This window comes from Panthera leo, chromosome B2 (genome assembly GCF_018350215.1).
Source record: "Panthera leo isolate Ple1 chromosome B2, P.leo_Ple1_pat1.1, whole genome shotgun sequence".
Classification (NCBI taxonomy): domain Eukaryota; kingdom Metazoa; phylum Chordata; class Mammalia; order Carnivora; family Felidae; genus Panthera; species Panthera leo.
Window position 1 is genome coordinate 80,717,211 of NC_056683.1, and position 15,817 is coordinate 80,733,027.

A 15,817-nucleotide genomic window follows, 5' to 3' on the forward strand; every position below is an offset into this window, starting at 1 on the left:
ACAATAATTTCTAATATTCTTTGATGTAGCAGTATCTGTGTAAAAACGATTTTTATTTTTCAAATAAAGAATGACATTCCCAGCAATACAATATCCCATCTTTTTATATATAACTATGCAAGAATTCTAAGACTTGGAAGCAAGTCTTTAGTAACTCTTTAATCTCGGTACCTTCATGAAGAATGATGCACCAGGAAACTCAAATTGCAGTCAATCATATGAAATGAAGAAATTAAAATGCAAATAGAGACATCATTCATTGCCTCTTGATTATAATTTCATAGGAACAGAGACACAAAAAAATTAGGTTATTACTCTTCCAATCTATCCATTTACCTGTACTGGTGGCAGAATTGCTCTGTCCTTCATCTGAGTACTGACAAGGATACTGTAATGGCTCATCTGCTCCTGGAAAGTACTATGTATGAAAAAGTAAATTACAATTTAAAATTTCTTTAATACAAATTAAATCCTGTAAGAATTAACTTGGAGAGTACACATTAATTATTTCTTTGTTCTGGGATTTGAAAGTAGGAAAGTGCTGCTTTATTTTCTGTAAGGCATACACTGAATTTACAGATACCTAAACTCAGTATGTTCCTTAAGTTTTTGATTTTACAAAGATGACGATAATGTGCTACTCTTTTGAATTTCCACTATGATCAATGCCATATATCTACTTAAGTATCTATTTTACATAGAGCCTAGATAGTTTTGAAGAAAACAACATACATTTCTGTAAAGGAACACAGGAAATAGTATGACTCCTCACAATGATATAAAACGTACTTATGTTCTCATAGTAGTGATATAAACTTCCAAACTGCTGAAATTATTGTTAGTCTGGCAACTGAGCCTGTTATGTCATAGAATAATTGTTAGAACTAATATTTTGAATATCAGAGATAGATTATGGCTGTTTCTCTATAAACTGGAGATGTAATATTGGAAATTTTTGCTGGATAAATATTAGAACTTAGGGGAAAAAAGGAAGGTCTTCTTTTCAAATCAGACAAAGCAAATATAAGTACAATTATAATTTGAACAATTTATGTATCCTAATGTTTTCAAGTATCTGACTATGGCGACTAAGTTGTTTTATTATGACCATATCTTTAGGGCTTGATGTATAGCTGGTATCCACATATGATGGGAAGTTTTAATCAGAGTAGTTCATGCTTGGTTTCAATAAAATAAACAGATCTTTGGCCATTTAGGAAGTATATATTTAAGGAGTTTGAAGGGTTCTTCTAGTGAGCAAATTGTTGTGAAATTCAGGGACTTTTCATAAGTATGTGAACTTTTAAAAGTCAAAGTAGCGTTTGATAGATTTTGCTAGTGCACCAAAAACCAGAGTCCTAAAATTATTCAAATAATTCTAAAAGTGTTTGTTTATAGACTAAGAAATTTTGATGATCATTTAACAGGGTTCTTCTAAATTTAAAAATTCCATAAATCCTAGAAGTTTAACTTTTTAATGGCAAATGAAAAGCTAAAAATATGCAATGAAAAACCAGAAGGTAAAAATCATTTAAATAAAGGTGTCTGGGAATGCAACCATTCTATTGTCCTGCAGATAAGTGATTGTTTGAAGAAGATCTGCACTCAAGAAAATTTAAAATTTAGTTTGGCAAGTATTAGAGTCAGAATATACCTAAGTCCTGTAAAGACATTTAATTCAGCTTCTCTCACATTACAGATGAGGCAACAGGCCCCCAAAACAAACACATCTGTCCACTAAGTTACACAGGAAGAAAAACCAAGTCCAGAAACCTAGTCTAGCTATCTTTCCAGTATAAAGAACTAGACTTTTTTTCTTTTCCAAAATAACATTTCTTCCTTTGATTATAGGAGTGATAAGTACCCATTCTAACTTGGACAATACAGAAAAGTATAAAGCAGAAAAAAGCAATAATGTCTCTTTACTTCAAAATCCCAAACTCAGTATATATCAAATTCCCCTAAATCCAAAACCCCTCAAGAGAAGGATTATACCCGCATCAAGTGAGTCATTATTTTCACAATCTCCTCCATTGAAGGGCGCTGAGAAGGATCTTTAGACCAACAACGAGTCATCAGGCTCTCAATGGGCTTAGGTAAATTTTTGATCAGTGGTGGTCGAGTACCTATAATTGAAAATTAGAGGGGGGGGGAAAGAATGTATTTACCCAAAGAATGGTGTAAGCTTTTTATATGTATTTCCAATACAGTAGTTATTTTATAGTTCTTGTAATTTAAGATTTATTTTGGAATAATAAAAGTACATTTCTTTTTGGTCTATTAGGTTAACATATTTTCATAAAGGGGAAGCTATACTTTTGGCAAAGTTAAATTAAAATTTTTATATGCATTATGGTTAAGAGTATATTATTTTTCATACTTATGAGAAATAATGAGAAATAATATTTCATTTGTTCTAATATTGTTCTTTTAACAAATAATAATGGCTTAGTGAGTGTTTTATTAAGAAAATAAAATGGTGGCTTGAGGTAATCTTCCTTGAACTGTATTTTCAGATTTACTGTAAAAATTTCAAATATGTTTGAAAAATCTTCCATAGCAGAAAAGTCACATCACTGTGGTATCATACTCACTGACCTCCAAATGACTCTTTTGTTGGTGGCAGACATTTTTTGGCTGCTGTGAATCTGTCATTTCACAAGCTGAAAACTATCAACTTTTACGTAATTACCAAGACTGTAATATTATTAGTGAGGTCCCTATCTTAAAGAAAGCCTCAAATATAATGAAATTTTTGTAATTTCACCAACTAACAAGTTAGTTCTTTTATTCCTTACTTCACTGTCAATTATTTACTGACAACTGACAGAGAGAACATGAAACACTGTCTTGTCAGTGCTCTAGTACTCTCTACAATGACATTAAAGGTAGTAAAATGAAAGGTAGTACAGGAAACTGGTAAAAACACTTAAGATTACTCAGATGATGGCACTGTTTGACAAGTCTATTAATGACCTAATTAGGCAGGTATTTGTATGATTTGTGGAATAGTGTATTAAAATGCCAATAAAACTAAAATGCCATAATCAGAATGATTACAGCCAAATGATAAATTAGAGTGATGCAAAAATTAGGAAGGTTAAACAAGGTTTCCCTTCATGAAGAGTTTATTTTTCCAAATAAAATGTGAAGTAACTAGATTATGAAGAACATGTATTTTAACATCATAAGTGGTTAGAAACATAACTACAGGTCTAAAAGGAGCGGGAGGGATGCAAAGAAAGAGTTCATATATCAATATAATTTAAAAATATGGGCACCGAGACTCACAAAGATCTGGATATGAATCCCAGCAATACCACTTACTAATCTAGTGACCTTGGGCAACTTCCTTTTCCTGTTTAGGTCTCAGTTTCCTAATCTATAAAACTGTAAAATGAGGAATAGTACTCCCTTCATAAGGATGGATGAGGAGATAAAAGAAAGAGTATGTGATGAACTCTGTTTTGTCTTTACGAATAGCTTAAGTAACAACTCTTATTATTATTCTTTTCTTCCTCAAGAGAAAAGGTTATACCTCCTTCAACTACCTTGATCATAAGAAGAGATTTTACTTATTTATTTAGTTTTTAAATTTTATTTTCTCCACAGAGTCCAACCCAATGCTTTTCCATCCCCTGGAGAAAGCCATCCTAGGTAGTTGGCTCTGGCTGTACTGATGGCCTTTCCCAAATCAGCAGAATCAGCAGACCTCCTCAGCCTTGTTCTAAGGACAGGACCAGTCTCGGCACTGCCCTGACTGATTTGGGGGGTGTGGGGAGGAGTGCAGGAGACTGATGGCAGCAAAGTATTCTGGCAACAAAGAACTGGATGTTTTAATGTTAGGGATAAATGATTTTCTTTGAGGTAGACACAATTTTCCAGACAGAAAATATGCAAAATAATTAAAGAAAAATTTCTTTTTACGAACCATTATGAACAGCCCACATGATACGGAAAGCTGGGCCACCAATCTCATCAAAGGGTTTCCGACGTGTTATTACTTCCCAAAGGATAATACCCCAGCTGAAGACGTCACATTTTTCACTGTAATTGCTACCTAGAAAAAAAGGTGGTATAATTTCAAGACTTTTTTCCACATGACTTACAGAAACAACTGTTTTCATAAATTTTAAGAGTGAGCACTGTGTACAGGAGGATGCTGCATGTAGAGCTGAGAAATTATTCTTTGTGAAATACCTTAAGTCTCTGCAACAAACATATTTATTTAATGAATTGAGTGTTAATGCACTAAAAAAATCACCTTAGAAAGTTGGTCATTTTCTACCTTTCATTCAGAGGCATAGGACCTTTCTTCTATTTATTTAGACTTATACTTTCCCTGGGACACAGTATGAAACATCTGTACATTACTTTCTGTAATTTTTTAATCTTAAATTTTCTTCTCCCATTCATTCTTTTGATGGATAGAACTACCCTACTAGCAAAGCAGAAGAAATTTCTAATTTAGTGATAAGATTTTCTTTTCAATATCTGGCAAGATAAAATTTAATTTGCAAACTTAAAAGTTGTAAGCAGTGAAAATTATGCATAACAAATTTATAGTAAGCAGATTACGCTGCCAAATTTGTAGGATCACTAAATCGGTGGGTGAATCAGCACAATAAACAGCTAAAACCCACAAAAAACCCACTGTAACAACGAACAATTATTATAGTGATAGCTACACATGTACTTAGCACGTGTATTACACATGCAACTAAGCTGCACACTGTAAGCATTAAAATGAGATTACAGTCGGACTTGGGCTACAGGTGCTGACATCTTTCAGAAATGAAGAAGTCTAGCTTAATAGTACGAGCTTTGTTACTCTAAATATTAAAAGTAACTTTTATTTCTGGGCTTTTTTGAATAAACAAATCTTTTTGCTTTCCATACTATAGCAATACTATGTTATTTTAACACACAAAAAAGTATTTTAAATAGTTTTAAAACAATGTATTCTGTACATGAACTTAAAAAAAGGAGGCATTATTTAATTTTGTATAATTTAACATTTGCTGGTCCATTCACTTTTTGATTGAATTTTAGGGCAAAATAGGTCCACTCAAGTGACCATGTGCACAGCAAATTTCTCTTTCCCTCAAGTGGCTATAAACAAAGAAACAAAAATCCTTAAATTCATCAAAAATAGAAGAAATAAGACATAAGCAGAACCTGATTACTAAACTGATTCTAAATTTTATGGACAGTCTTACTTCCTAATATACAAATCACACATCTTCAGTTCAACTTTACTCATTTAACAGATAGCTTGATGTTTTCATACAGAAACCTATCATGAATTTATAGACCATTCTTTTAGAACTTGCGTGAAATACGGAGATGTAAAAGAAAGCGAACAGGGGTGCCTGGGTGGCCCAGTCAGTTAAGCGTCTGACTCTTGATTTTGACTCAGGTCATGATCTCACGTTTCTTGAGATTGGGCCCTGTGTCCAGCTCAGTGCTGACAGCACTGGAGCTTGCTTGGGATACTCTCTCCCTCTCTGTCCCTCCCCCCACTTGTTCTTTCCCTCAAAATAAATAAACTTAAAAAAAGAAACTAAACATGAGATTTTTCTTTACTTGTCTTAGTTATCATATTTCTGCCAAATTACTTGCATTCCAAAGGCATGCTCATTTCAACTTTAGATGTCAATTTTTAACTACTAGGAAACCAATACAAAAGTACAGTTGAGTCTTACTATTCCTGGTATTTATGTTCTATAAAGTTTCTGCGAAGACTGAAATTAGTGAATGCTGAATCATTTGCTCATAGGGGCAATCAGAGTTGGGTTCCTGTGAGGCTCTTAATGTCAACTGGTCAAAACATGGAAGTCTGGAAAACCTCCAAAAGCATGGAGGTTAAAGAACACCCTACTAAAGAATGAATGGGTCAACCAGGTAATTAGAGAATAAATTTAAAAAAATATGGAAACAAAAATGAAAATACAACAATCCAAATGCGTTGGGATGCAGCGAAGGCAGTCCTGAAAGGAAAATACATTGCAATCCAGGCCTATCTCAAGAAACAAGAAAAATCCCAAATACAGAATCTAACAGCACACCTAAAGGAAATAGAAGCAGAGGAGCAAAGACAACCCTAACCCAGCAGAAGAAGAGAAATAATAAAGATCAGAGCAGAAATAAACAATATAGAATCTAAAAAAACTGTAGAGCAGATCAATGAAACCAAGAGTTGGTTTTTTGAAAAAATAAACAAAATTGATAAACCTCTAGCCAGGCTTCTCAAAAAAGAAAAGGGAGATGACCCAAATAGATAAAATCATGAATGAAAATGGAATTATTACAACCAATCTCTCAGAAAAACAAGCAATTATCAGGGAATACTATGAAAAATTATATGCCAACAAACTGGACAACCTGGAAAAAATGGACAAATTCCTAAACACCCACACACTTCCAAAACTCAAACAGGAGGAAACAGAAAGCTTGAACAGACCCATAACCAGCGAAGAAATTGAATCAGTTATCAAAAATCTCCCAACAAATAAGAGTCCAGGACCAGATGGCTTCCCGGGGGAGTTCTACCAGACATTTAAAGCAGAGATAATACCTATCCTTCTCAAGCTATTCCAAAAAATAGAAAGGGAAGGAAAACTTTCAGACTCATTCTATGAAGCCAGTATTACTTTGAATCCTAAACCAGACAGAGACCCAGTAAAAAAAGAGAACTACAGGCCAATATCCCTGATGAATATGGATGCAAAAATTCTCAATAGGATACTAGCAAATCAAATTCAACAGCTTATAAAAAGAATTACTCACCATGATCAAGTGGGATTCATTCCTGGGATGCAGGGCTGGTTCAACATTCGCAAGTCAATCAACGTGATACATCACATTAATAAAAGAAAAGATAAGAACCATATGATCCTCTCAACTGATGCAGAAAAAGCATTTGACAAAATTCAGCATCCTTTCTTAATAAAAACCCTCAAGAAGGTCGGGATAGAAGGAACATACTTAAACATCATAAAAGCCATTTATGAAAAGCCCACAGCTAATATCATCCTCAATGGGGAAAAACTGAGAGCTTTCTCCCTGAGATCAGGAACACGACAGGGATGTCCACTCTGACCACTGTTGTTTAACATAGTTTTGGAAGTGCTAGCATCAGCAGACAACAAAAGGAAATCAAAGGCATCAAAATTGGCAAAGATGAAGTCAAGCTTTCACTTTTTGCAGATGACATGGTATATACATGGAAAATCCGATAGACTCCACCAAAAGTCTGCTAGAATGGATACATGAATTCAGCAAAGTTGCAGGATACAAAATCAATGTACAGAAGTCAGTTGCATTCTTATACACTAATAATGAAGCAACAGAAAGATAAAGAAACTGATCCCATTCACAATTGCACCAAGATGCATAAAATACCTAGGAATAAATCTAACCAAAGATGTAAAAGATCTATATGCTGAAAACTATAGAAAGCTTATGAAGGAAATTGAAGAAGACATAGAGAAATGGAAAAACATTCCGTGCTCATGGGTTGGAAGAATAAATATTGTTAAAATGTCAATACTACCCAAAGCTATCTACACATTCAATGCAATCCCAACCAAAATTTCACCAGCATTCTTCTCGAAGCTAGAACAAGCAATCCTAAAATTCATATGGAACCACAAAAGGCCCCGAATAGCCAAAGAAATTTTGAAGAGGAAGACCAAAGCAGGAGGCATCACAATCCCAGACTTTACCCTCTACTACAAAGCTGTAATCATCAAGACAGCATAGTATTGGCACAAAAACAGACACACAGACCAATGGAATAGAATAGAAACCCCAGAACTAGACCCACAAAAGTATGGCCACCTAATCTTGGACAAAGCAGGAAAGAATATCCAATGCAAAAAAGACGGTCTCTTTAACAAATGGCGCTGGGAGAACTGGACAGCAACATGCAGAAGAATGAAACTAGACCACTTTCTTATACCATTCACAAAAATAAACTAAAAATGGATAAAGGACCTGAATGTGAGACAGGAAACCATCAAAACACTAGAGGAGAAAGCAGGAAAAGACCTCTCTGACCTCAGTCGCAGCAATTTCTTACTTGACACATCCCCAAAGGCAAGGGAATTAAAAGCAAAAATGAACTATTGGGACCTCATGAAGATAAAAAGCTTCTGCACAGCAAAGAAAACAACCAACAGAATGGAAAAAGATATTTGCAAATGACATATCGGACAAAGGGCTAGTATCCAAAATCTATAAAGAGCTCACCAAACTCCACACCCAAAAAACAAATAAGCCAGTGAAGAAATGGGCAGAAAACATGAATAGACACTTCTCTAAAGAAGACATCCGGATGGCCAACAGGCACATGAAAAGATGCTCAACGTCGCTCCTCATCAGGGAAATACAAATCAAAACCACACTCAGATATCACCTCACGCCAGTCAGAGTGGCCAAAATGAACAAATCAGGAGACTATAGATGCTGGTGAGGATGTGGAGAAACGGGAACCCTCTTGCACTGTTGGCGGGAATGCAAATTGGTGCAGCCACTCTGGAAAACAGTGTGGAGGTTCCTCAGAAAATTAAAAATAGACCTACCCTATGACCCAGAAATAGCACTGCTAGGAATTTACCCAAGGGATACAGGAGTACTGATGCATAGGGGCACTTGTACCCCAATGTTTATAGCAGCACTCTCAACAATAGCCAAATTATGGAACGAACCTAAATGTCCATCAACTGATGAATGGATAAAGAAATTGTGTCTTATATACACAATGGAGTACTACGTGGCAATGAGAAAGAATGAAATATGGCCCTTTGTAGCAACATGGATAGAACTGGAGAGTGTTATGCTAAGTGAAATAACTCAGAGAGAGAAAGACAGATACCATATGTTTTCACTCTTATGTGGATCCTGAGAAACTTAACAGAAACCCATGGGGGAGGGGAAGGAAAAAAAAAAAGAGGTTAGAGTGGGAGAGAGCCAAAGCATAAGAGACTCTTAAAAACGAGAACAAACTGAGGGTTGATGGGGGGTGGGAGGGAGGAGAGGGTAGGTGATGGGCATTGAAGAGGGTATCTTTTGGGATGAGCACTGGGTGTTGTATGGAAACTAATTTGACAGTAAATTTCATATATTAAAAAAAAACAAAAAACAAAAAAAACGCATAACCTTGTTTTATGTGTGTTTCTGTTTAAAACACCTTATTTAATATATATTGTGGATTCTTAATATTGAACTCATGGAACTGCACTATAAATCATACCTGAATAAAGATTAGCTAGCATGCATTTTTCTCTCTGTAAGACATACCAGTCTTGTTATACTTAGGAACACTAGAACACTTCAATGCTGCTCTTGGAGGCCATCTTAAACAGTAAAATCACCAACAAAAAGCACATAAAGAACGAAAAAAATGTGGTACTATGTAGATCATAAAAACAACACAGTATGAGAGCTGAAATACGAAGGTGGTGTGCTGTCTCGTTCCTTAGCCGGGAACGTGTGTTGGATGACTCACAATTTTTCCCTGCTCCATACATGACCACAAATAACCATGAAAGCACCATGAATACTGATTTTAGGGTTACAAATAGGTGATTTTTACAGTTGCAATGGTAGAATATGAAAATGAGGATTGAACATATACTTGAATTTGCACAGAATGTTGCTAGACAATATAAATCTTACTATGATCTAGGGCTGTATTTGTTTACTACCTCCTTAGACTTTAGTACAGCTGACCCATGAATACTAGATTTATACACACATTTTTTTTTTTTTTGGACAAATACAGTTTAACACCATAAGTGTGTTTTCCTTATTATCTTAATAACATTTTCTTTTCTCAGCTTACTTTATTGTAAGAGTACGGTATATAATACATATATAAAATATGTGTTAATCAAATGTTTGTTATTACTAAGGCTTCTGGTCAACAGTAGACTTTCAGTAGTTAAGTTTGGGGGAGTCAAAAGTTACACGTGGATTTTCAACTGCATGGGGCAGTGGTGCCATTAACCGTCTGCATTGTTCAAGGGTTAACTGTATACTTTATGATATGTACTATGCAGGAGTAAAACCATGGAAACGGGGTAAAGCCATAAACACATACTGGATGTACACGGAGTAAGAAGGAAGATTATCAATCACAACATGCTTTTGTCATTTTACCTTCAAAAACTTCAGGTGCCATCCAAGCAGCACTGCCCTTGTTATTGGTCATGTGTGTCTGAATGTCACAGGCTGTACCAAAGTCACAGATTTTTAAAACTGTCCCCCCTGCAACCAGCAACAAGCTGTTTACAAAAAAACAAAAACAAAGGTTATTAGACCAATACTTGATTCCTACAAAAAAAGAAGAGACATTTGTGGAAACAGAAAGTGTTAAGCAAAATGTCACTATTCAACTTCTGTCAAATGCTTCCTGGTCACCCTAACAGCTTAACAGTTCAGAGGAATATTAGCAAAGATTAACTGACCTTAACCTAGTTCTCTTAGGGAGACTGCTAGACCCACATTTTGATGTCTCCATCTCTATCTCCATAATCTTTCCTGACTATATGTCTCTCTGGGCCAAAATTAAACATGGGGTTTTAAAAAGTTCTAGGTCAACGTTATGGTGTCCTGAAATGAAAGTGGATGGATTTCAATACCTTCATAAATCACTTGCACCCTAAACTTAATCTACCCTTTGCAGTGTTTTTCAAGCTGCAGGCAGAAACCTAGTCATAAAATATAGATCATAAAATCTAGCCCAAAGATCTGGAAACCTAGGTCACAAAATTGATTCAGTAGACTATGACAGCATTTTAAAAAATAGAATAGAAAATACCAAAGTGTGTCACAAACAGATTAAATACCGTTTCATGTATGTTGTTTCAGTTTTATACACATTAATATGTACACGATAGACTATGAAGTATGTCTTACCATGGATCATGGTCCAAACGTTTATAGACTTGTTATTAATCTTATGGCAAACAGATATGAATCTTTAGTTTAGCCTAATGTATCCAGACTGGTTAACTGTTCACTGACCCTATTTCCTTTCCCTCCTGGGCAAAAAGATTAGATTTTTTAGATTTCTGAGCAGTTAGATGGGGCTGTTCGTCCATTCTAGCCAATGGATTGTGGGTAGAAGTTATGTACTTCACTTTCAAGCCTGGCCATAAAAATCTCCCACATACAAATTTACTCCTTCTTTTCCTCGTATGCCACTGCATGCAGAGGATTTTGAATTACAAGACAGAAGAAGCCTGGGATTCTGAGCCACCAATGTGAAAAACTCACTAATCAGAAACACTCATTTTGGACTTCATACGAGTGAAGGAAAAAAAAATATTTTGTAAAGCCATGAGATTTCAGAGCTTACCTATTATAACAGTGCCACTCTAACCAATACGAGAAAATGGTACAGAAGTGGGTGGTGGTGTAACAAAAATCTAATATACTGTATTTGATATTAGCTTAGTAGTAGGCACAAGAAAGCTAAAATTGGAGGCTGGAAAAATCCATGTAATGACATGGCAAAACATTTGGTAAAATCTGTCTCCTACGATAATTTGTGGTCCTAAAGGACTACAAAAGCTGACTGCTTCTAGATTCCAAACAGAAGGAAGACTGACAAAGGTCCACGAAGACTCAGTACTGCAGCAAAAAACACATTAAAAGAGAGTACTTCCCACGAAATTTAATGGCTTCAGGGTGCCACTATTCAGTTGAGAAAATGCGATGTGGCCAGAAATCAAATAAACCAGGTTCAAGATTTTGCCTAACAAAGAATTCTGGTAATAGTTATAGGCACATGAAACTGACTGGAACCAGAGATCACAAACCTACTTTTGAAGAAATTAATATTGCCAAAGGAGCAAGTTTCTAGTTAAAAGTTTGATTGTTTTGAGTCTTAACAACAATCCTCAGGACCCCAGATCTACATAAGCAGGATGTAGGTTATACAAACTGTAGGGCTTCTGAGGACAGTCTATGCCAAAACCCACGTCTGACGTGGTATGAAAATGCACAAGGAGTCTAGATAAGGGTGAAAGTTGGGAGTCATGAGCAATGGATAAGGGAGCTCCTTTCCAAGGGTAAAATCAAGGTCTGATCAAGACCACGCTCACAAATCCAGGGCAGAGGGACCAGACAATGCAGGACTTCATTCCTACACACCAGTAACTGCTATATGCCTCCATGCTTCTCTTTTCCCAGTGGAAATTTTACTGATTGTCCTGTCTTTCTGCCATTATGTATTGTGTGAGTTGGGAGAAAGAGGTGAAGAGGTGACAGATAAACTTGTCCTTTTAATTGCTTTCCAAATGAATTAAACGGACCACACCCAGACCAGTTGGAGAGCACGGTACGTCATCCTGAGAGCCTTTGGGATGTTTAACTGGCAAAGAACAGTAAGCGGTTCTAATCTGTGGTTAGAGCAGTAAATAAATACTTTGGGTGACCGGGACTGGCCGACTGCTCATAAAAGCCACCCCCAACTTCCTCTACTTTTCTGAACTTCTAGATGTAGCTAAGACTGAGTTGTGGCCACTGATATGTGGGTAGAGGGAGGGTTACTTCTAGGTGTGGCCCAAAAAATCTCTCACATGATCTCCATTCTCTTTATCTGCTGGCTGAATGCCTACTTTCCCAAAGTCCTGGAGGATAGCAGAAATACAAGATGGAGGGAGCCTAACTGGGTCCTTGAATGACTACATGGAAGACCATCTGCCAAAGAAGAACACCTGTTTTGGATTTTACATGCACAAAAAATACATTTCGACTGTGATAAGCCCAGTATGAGCTACAGCAGCTGGTGTTAAAATAGCTAATATTCTCAGCTATTAAGATTCCAAAGACCCTGATACTCAGAGTCTTAAGCTTCTTATATCCCAATGTAACTTGTTAGTCCTATAAGAACTGAAATATATAAAGCATTCTGAAAGTGTAAAAAGACAATTTTTATTAGTTTGTTATTAAAGAGTTAATTAAACATTTAAAAATAAATGTGTGAGACACTCTCTAATATCCTTACCTAAAAGACTTATAGTCATGTTGGTTAATCTGTAAACAAGTAGAAATAATTCTTTATTTTGAATCCCCTTCTTACATGCAAAAAGGTATTTGTTTTATATGGCCAACATTTATCTTAATGTATGTTTACTCATTGTTTCACCATTCCTTCTTGAACCTTATACTTGTCTACGTAATCATTTTCTTTCTTTCCCAAATACCTTCAATTAAGGTCCATGTATTGTAAATTCTCTCAGGTTTTCTATCAAAATGTCTTTAACTTGCACCTTTCTCCTTAAAAATAATTTAGGGCAGGTACACAATTCTGCGTAGGTAACTATTTTTTCTCAGCTCTGTGAAGTTATGATTCTAGTTTTCTAGCTTCCATTAATGGTACTGGAAACTATACTTCAGTCTACCTGACAATCCTTTGTAGGTAATCTCTTTTCTGATTAGCTGATTTAAAAATCTCCCCTTTGTTTTTGTTGTTCTGTAGCCTCCTTAAGGTGTGTCACAGGGTAGACTCCTTTTCATTTATCCTATTTACAATTCATAACTTTGTCCAGAAAATTCTTGGCCAATACCTCTGAAGTTATAATATCTCCCCATCCTATTTTCTTCAATGGAGTTCTATGTTGTTAGTCTTTTCCTTTTTCCTATGTTCCTTAACCTATCATTTTTCTCATCTATTTGTGTTGCATTCTGGGTAACCGCAGATATCTTACAGCTTACTGATTTTCTTGTCACCTATTCCAGATCTATTGAAATTTTTTAATTATTCCAAAATGTTGTGTTTAGTTCTTTTGGTCATTTTGAATAGTTTTTACTCCGTGAACATTTTAATTCCTTTTTTTTAATTAGCATCCTTATTTTATATTCCATATTGATAATTTCAAATATTTGGAGTCTTAATATTTGAGGGCTTAATTCTGTTCTATGTTATTTCTACTGACATTCACTCATGGTAACCTCAATGCTTACGGGTGCAGTAATTTTTTTTTTTTTTTTTGAGAGAGAGGGAGAGAGAGAGAGAGAGAGAGGGCATAGCACGCGTGAGCATAAGCATAGGAGGAGCAGAGGTAGAGGAAGAAAAAAGAATCTTAAGCAGGTTCCAAGTTCAGCATGGAGCCCGACACAAGGTTTAATCCCACAACCTGGGGATCATGGCCTGAGCCGAAATCAAGAATAGGACGCTCAACCGAGTCCAGCAGGCGCCCCACAGGTGTCATAATCTTTATTGTGGCTTTATGATTTGATCAGTTTTAATCTGCAATAATTAACAGTCTGGACTGAAAGAATAAGACTTTAAAATGGAGTTTCACTTACTATTAGATGCCCTCCCTGGTACACTACCAATCCCCAAAACAGTTTTAACCTGTCTTGCTGGGATTTTTCTTGATTGTGCAAGTAGGGCAAATTCAAACTCACGACAGCAGGAAGCGAGACAGCTCTGTTAAGAAATAAGAAATAAAAGCTCTGCCTAGTTAGAAAACTGATTTTTTTCCTAGCCTACTTTTAAGTTGTTCTCTCCAAAGACACTGACTTTATAGAGAGGTCTCAGGTCTGCTACTTTACCTGGTGCAGAACAAAGGACCTGTCTCCAGTTACATAAGAGCCATTAAAATTGGGGACTCTACATTTTTTATACTGAAAGAAGCTCACAGTAGACTCCCTGGCTTCCAGGCTTGGTTTAGTTCTTTCAGGATTCAGTTCTCTCCATCTTTTGCCCTGATGATTTCCCTCATCTTCTTGTGAGATCACCTATGCATGTAAAAAGATGTTTGTTGCTGGGGCTCCTGGGTGGCTCAGCTGGTTGAGCATCTGACTTTGGCTCAGGTCATGATCTCATGGTTGGTGGGTTCAAGCCCTGCATAGGGCTCTGTGCAGACAGCTCGGAGCCTGGAGACTGCTTTGGATTCTGTGTCTCCCTCCCTCTCTCTGCTTTTCCCCCACTCATGCTCTGTTTCTCTCTTTCTCAAAACTAAATAAACATAAAAAAAAAAAAAAAAAAAAGAGGTCTGTTGTAATATGTAGTATCTCTGGGTGTTTGTTGTAGGATGATTTTTCAGTTGATCTGGTTTGCCACATTGCTGGAGGGTCAAAATTCTTACCATGTGAGCATAAGAATCAAAGCCACATTTGTATACAATTTCTATCAGCACACATAGGTTGTCAGGATTTAAATGCATAGCTTTAAAGGCTTCACTTTATGTGTTTTTCAAACTAGGGTATGAAACCTTGCAAGTATGTCAGTGTATGCCAAGGTAAGTGGTAGGGAGCCCACAGAGCCCCAGGTCAAAGCTAGCACTTCTCCCTGGACTATCACTTTTACACAGCTGTGAGTATTTCTAACATCCCAAGATTGACTTGAAAACAAACTACACAATATATGAAGTTGAATGCAAAATTTGCACACAATATTCCTTAAGAAGGCTTATTGGGCTCTGTCCCTAGTAGAACACTGAAGTTATATCATTACTTTGTTCTAGGCAGTGGGAAAGTTTGAGAAGCACCAATTTTGGGCATTGAAAACTATACAGAATCTCAAAATGTCAAGTGATTCAGTAGCATTGTATTTTCTGAAAACAGCTCTAAAAATCAAGTCTTCCAAGTCTAAGATTGCTTACATGAACAGAAATAGTTTCAAATACTTGCTTAGAAAGTAATAAGAAATTCTGTTTATTAAAAATAAAGAGGTAAATATCTGAATATACTGACATGAAAAGATGTCCATGTAAGTGAAAAAAAGCAACATTATACATAACATAACCCATACATGCTTAAAAAATGAAATAAGACCGAGGTTACCTTTGAGGAGCAG

At 36.0% G+C, this 15,817-nt stretch overlaps 1 protein-coding gene across 7 annotated transcripts in view; it reads right to left on the reverse strand.

The window, feature by feature from the left end:
- Positions 1 to 15,817, reverse strand: part of MAP3K7 (mitogen-activated protein kinase kinase kinase 7) — a 97,013-nt gene that overhangs the window by 56,377 nt on the left and 24,819 nt on the right. For all 7 annotated transcript variants that reach the window (XR_006202705.1, XR_006202706.1, XR_006202704.1 and 4 more), the window contains exons 6-9: positions 10,165 to 10,289; positions 3,932 to 4,060; positions 1,996 to 2,126; positions 337 to 418 (exon numbers count right to left, since the gene is read on the reverse strand). Coding sequence is in view for 2 of the 7 variants with exons in the window: in XM_042939371.1 (XP_042795305.1) it covers positions 337 to 418; positions 1,996 to 2,126; positions 3,932 to 4,060; positions 10,165 to 10,289 (467 nt within the window). In the remaining 5 variants the exon portion in view is untranslated. The remainder of the gene's footprint in view (positions 1 to 336; positions 419 to 1,995; positions 2,127 to 3,931; positions 4,061 to 10,164; positions 10,290 to 15,817) is intronic.